The sequence below is a fragment of the Epinephelus moara genome, chromosome 14 (genome assembly GCF_006386435.1).
Source record: "Epinephelus moara isolate mb chromosome 14, YSFRI_EMoa_1.0, whole genome shotgun sequence".
NCBI classification, from domain to species: Eukaryota; Metazoa; Chordata; class Actinopteri; order Perciformes; family Serranidae; genus Epinephelus; species Epinephelus moara.
Window position 1 is genome coordinate 843,839 of NC_065519.1, and position 5,336 is coordinate 849,174.

A 5,336-nucleotide genomic window follows, 5' to 3' on the forward strand; every position below is an offset into this window, starting at 1 on the left:
CAAAGTTAACACACAGGGTGAAATAAAAGAAAAAGCATTTACAGTTTAGAGGATTAAATCTGTTCAGTTACAGATGTATATTTTAATCAAAAGGTTTATTTTAATGCTGCACAGAAAATCCTGTTAATAAATTAATAAATACAGATATTTCAGAATGCTGAATTTTTGTACCTTAACCTGCACTTAAAGTGTTTTTCTTTTCTCTTTCATGTGATTTTTTAAAAATGATTTTCATTTGGTGATTAACATAATTTTTTGTTTGCTCTTATTGTTCATTTTAATTATTAATTCTCTTTTTTTAAATGTTTTTTCACTGTGTTATTAAAGCATTTAATCTGCGTTTACACGTCCAGTTTTTCTCGACTCTACTGAAATTTGAAATTAACTGCCTTGACATTCTGTGTTGTTGAAAATCCAATAAACAAATTTAAGTTTGTGCAACACAGGCGTTTAAACTGTAGAGAAATTTCTTATTCTTCTTAAAAGAAAAACCTCCCTTTAAAGTCAAGTAAATATGAATTCATTATTCAGCTCTTCATCCCTCATATATTTATTTTTCTTGTAAAAAATATTCAGATCATTGCACTTTAGATGTTAAGACGACCTGTGCAGTAACTCAAAGGTGAGTCATTAGAATGAATTAATATAAAGTGCACTGACTCAACACTGTCCTTATTATGCATGCTGATTTTTCACCAAATTACTACAGTAATTAAAATGAAATGACTGACCTGTAAAGTAAATCACTTCAGTGAACAGTATTTATTTGTCTTAACTTCACAGAGCTTCTCGTTCGACCTGCTCTCATTAGCACACGAGGCAGTTTTGGGGGTCGAGCGGTGTCGGTAGAGACGTTCCTACCTCCAGCAGCAGAAAACAAAGCGAGGCAAACATGTTTTTTCAGCAACACGATTTTCTTCAGAGAGTAACATCATTCCTCAAACATGAATCACTGATCCGTCAGGAAGAGGAGCCGACTTAGAGGAATAAAAGACGGATTAACAATGATTCTGTTGGACGTGCTCTTAAATCACTGTAATGAAAAGTCAGATTGGTGTTTGACAGTGTGAGAAACACAAACTGAACCGAGACTCAGATCAGATTAGAAATCCTGGAGATGTTTTTAGTTTGGAGCCTGTTTCTGTGACTTCAATTCTGCAGCCAAACATTGCAATAAAAACACACTCAGTAAGCTGAATGTGTGGAGAACAGGGTCACTAAGTTAAAGTGAGCGAGCAACCAAACTAACTCCTGCAGGGTCGAGTTGTTTTCTCTCAGATGCTTTGAGGCTGCATTGAGCTGAAATGGAGTAGAAGTAATTGAATATGAGATTAAAAGACATTTGTGGCTGTATGCATTCACATGATAATGACGCCCTGCAAACACTGGTGGCCTGTTTGAAAATGATGCATGACAATAGAGTGGAGCCCACATGATTTATTAACAGTCACAGCAGAAACTGCCTGAAGCTGAACGCACTGTAGAAAGATTAAAAAAAGACAACAATAGATACAAAAGCTGTTCAATGATTGTCACACTGAATCCTGAGAGAAACCATGATATAGCATATAGACTTTAATATATTCATATAGATTTATGACATCTGGGTTTTAGTGATACTGTTCTCGGCGTAACTAAAGTCATTCACATCTGCTTTAATCAAACTAGACAACAGTAGAAAAACAAAACAATGCCTATGAGCATAAATAGCATAAATAGTCACAAACTATTTTTATAATTTACAAAAATACACATTTATAAAGTCCACATGTATTTACAGCTTTAGCCTTAGTGCTGTGGGTTCAGTCAACGTGGAGGGTAGAAAAATAAGGCGAGCCCCGTCTCTGATTATTATATTTATAATCAATCAATCGTTACTGCATCTGGAAAATATCGACACGTAAACCCTTCACAGCAGGGCGCGTCATCTCATCTCATCTCATCTCATCTCATCTCATCTCATCTCGTCTCATCTCATCTCATCTCATCTCATCTCATCTCATCTCATCTCGTCTCATCTCATCTCATCTCGTCTCATCTCGTCTGGTGGGATTGTAGTTTTGAGGTAATGGCGGTCTCACAAAGGCAACTTTGGCAGATTTAAAGTTGATTATGAATAAAATATTAAACATATGTCAACTGGAAGAATTTGGCCGCTCTGGTAAAAAGAAATATGGGAAAGATTTGGCAAAAAATATCAAACGTACATTTACATCTTAAACATGACAGAGTGTCTTTGATTATTAGAGTTATAAGAACAGAGAAACTTTCTCTTCAAACTGCCAAATATTGTAAAACAGATGTTTATGGACAGAAAACAAACGGCTGCCATCAGGTGCAGGATCTGTATTAAATACAAGAGGAGGCACCTGGACAGGTACATTAACTCAGTGACTGTCCTAACCTCAGGAATAAGGAGTGTGTAAATGAGGGGCAGTGCTGCAGATACTCGTCTGTAATTTACGTCTGGTTTTGCTCAGTGTGTGTTTCATGTGTCAGCCTTTATGCACAAGACTAACTTCCTTTAGGACAAATAAAACAACGAGTGTTGAGTGGTCGTTTTACATTTCAGCTCTGAGAGCAAAGCAGGAGCTTCCATATAGAGATTAAAAAAAGAATAAAAATATAAGTGCTCATTTTGTGTTTGACGCTGCGGCTGGTGTTCCCACAGTGTGTCGACCTAACATGCTCTCTAATCTCTCCGTGATCTGCTGCGTCAAGGGAGCGCCGTGTTGATGATGCAGAGAAGCTGCTCCCCAGCCTGACCTCTGACCTGTGCTGAGACGCATGTGTGTGAGGAAAGTGTGTGCGGGTCCCTACGGCAGCGTGGCCCCTATAGCTCGGTCCCTTCTCGGGGGTAAATCAAGCTGTTGACGCTGAAGCTGTTGTAGAAGTGACTGTTGAACTGTCCGCTCTGCCCGCCGCCAAACGTGTTGTAGTACACTCCACGGTTGAAATGCAAGCCCTCGCCGTGCTCTGACGCCCCCGAGTCCTGCCCGCCGTGGTTGAGGTGGTACGGGCTCAGGGCCGTAATGTTCCTGTTCGACAGCTCGTTCACCAGTCCCAGGGACCCCTGCCGGCTGGGGGCCCCCGAGCTGAGCGTCGACATGCTGCTGTAAAAGTTATTAAAACAAGGAGCGGCCGAGGCCAGTCCGGGCGGCGAGGACGAGGAAGAGCTCTTGTGGTTCTCGTTCATCGCCTCCATCTCTGGCGAGGGCGGCCCCAGGAGCTGAGGGCTGTCTGAGGGCTTCAACGTGGCCGCCACCACCGGCCTGCCGTCCTCCACTTTGGTGGCCCCTGCTGCCGCCGCCGCTGCTCCTCCTGCGCTGCTCGGGTCTGAACGTCGTTTCCTTTTCCTGCGGAAATTTCCGTTGTCAAACATCTTCTCACAGTTTGGGTCCAACGTCCAGTAATTTCCTTTTCCTGTCAACAAAGATGAGACACATCAGAACTTAATCGCACCAGGTTTTGAGCTGTGAGGCCAAACACGTCTAACATGCATGATTTCTTTTTACTCAGGTCTCACCTCTATTCAGCCTTTCCTTTTTTCAGATATGACTCGACACATTGGAAGGACCGTTTCAGCAAGTTTTTAAATTAAATTTCTCAGTGATTTCTCATAATCTGTCTCATATTTCTGTTTGAAGCATTTTCTGAAATACAGGAGGATTTCTGTGCAGTTTAAGAGAACAGTAATAAGTGACACCATGAGCTGACTGTCAGGCTGGTTTCAACTCAGCTACAATTTAGGAGATTTAAAAACAGCATTCCAGTCGTGTTGGAGTTCAAAACCTGCTCCAGTCTGCTGACAGAAATAATATTCATGAAATATCTCTGTGGAAATAAAATAAATATTTACTACTTAAAAGGAAGCCTTTAATTACTGTGTGTAATTTTATTGTGTTGATTAAATGTATGTGGAATTACGGAATTTCTATTAATGTAATTTAAAAACTACTGATGTGTTACCACGTCTCTGTCTTGTGTCTGCTTGTGTCATATTTTAATAACTTGTTGCTTTAAAATAAAAACGTCCTCACAGCATCAGTTTGTTTTAACTGAGGATTTTTAGAGAAAATTATTTGGTATTGTAAAGATTTATTTGACCACACAGGGAACTGATTAAAATCATGATATGATAAAGTTTCTCTGTTTTAATATTTGAAGTATATTTCAGTGTGTGTTTTGCTCAGCTGATTTCCCTCTAATTTAACCCTCCCACACTCCCAGCTGAGCAAACAGAACCCAAACGCCACACGTTGTTGAGAATAAAAAGTTTCCCTGGTGCGTTCACGGTACCTGGATCGTCTTCGTCTCTCGGCACCTTCTTGAAGCAGTCGTTGAGAGACAAGTTGTGCCGGATGGAGTTCTGCCAGCCGGCTTTGCTCTTCTTGTAGAAGGGGAAGTTGTCTGCGACGTACTGGTAGATCTGGCTCAGGGTCAGCTTCTTCTCGTGCGCGTTCTGGATGGCCATGGCGATGAGCGCAGAGTAGGAGTAGGGCGGCCGCACCAGCTTCAGCAGCTCCTCCTGGCTGGCGATGGACAGCCAGCCCAGGTCGGGCCCTCCGAAGCCAGGTGAGTTGGTGATGAACTGCCGCTGGGAGCCGTAGGAGGGCGGGATGAAGGACGCCGGGTTGTTGCCGTGCAGGTAAGATGCGGACGAGTTGACGCCCGGCCCGTTGAGCCACAGGTACGGGTTTGGAGACGATGCGTAATCTCCGAGGCCGTACCCGGCGGGTCTCTGCGCGCCCTGCAGGCTCTGCTGGTGGTACATGCTGCTGAAGTTATCGCAGTACACAGCGGCCATGTCCGGGGCCTCCTGGGCGCCTTTGGGTGGGAGGGAGCCGACGGTAGGGGAGGTGTGGTGCTGGTGCTGGTGCTGGTGCTGGGACTGAGGGTCGATGGAGTTCATCACTCCCCGCGGGAAATCCCAGACGGAAATGCTGAAGCGGTTCAGGTGGCCTCTCCCCGGCGGTGTCAGGGAGGATGGAGCAGGCTGGCCACTTTTAATAGTATAAAGCCTTGACAGCACACACATCCAGGCTCCGGATCAGTCCCAGCAGCCAATAGCCTCACGGTGAGTAACAGGGGGGTGTGGTCACAGCTCATTCAGCACACACCGGCTCAGTGGCTCCAAAATGTTCCTCTGGCAGAAGCTCCCGGACAGACTCGGCACAGTCCTGCTGCTCCACACACACACACACACACACACACACACACACACACACACACACACACACACACACAGGGGCGGGCAGAGGGGAAACGTAGGACTGATTATTAGGGGCCTTTTAGGGGGATCCCTCAAAAAGTATGTAATAAAAAGATCCTCCTTA

General features: G+C 43.9%; 1 protein-coding gene across 1 annotated transcript; it reads right to left on the reverse strand.

Moving 5' to 3' along the window:
• Positions 1 to 1,228: 1,228 nt before the first annotated feature.
• On the reverse strand, positions 1,229 to 4,991 carry foxi2 (forkhead box I2). Its single transcript, XM_050062153.1, has 2 exons — positions 4,300 to 4,991; positions 1,229 to 3,423 (listed from the first exon to the last, which is right to left on the reverse strand). Exons 1-2 carry the CDS (start codon positions 4,910 to 4,912, stop codon positions 2,834 to 2,836), a joined length of 1,203 nt encoding a protein of 400 aa, XP_049918110.1. The 5' UTR covers positions 4,913 to 4,991; the 3' UTR covers positions 1,229 to 2,833.
• Positions 4,992 to 5,336: the final 345 nt, after the last annotated feature.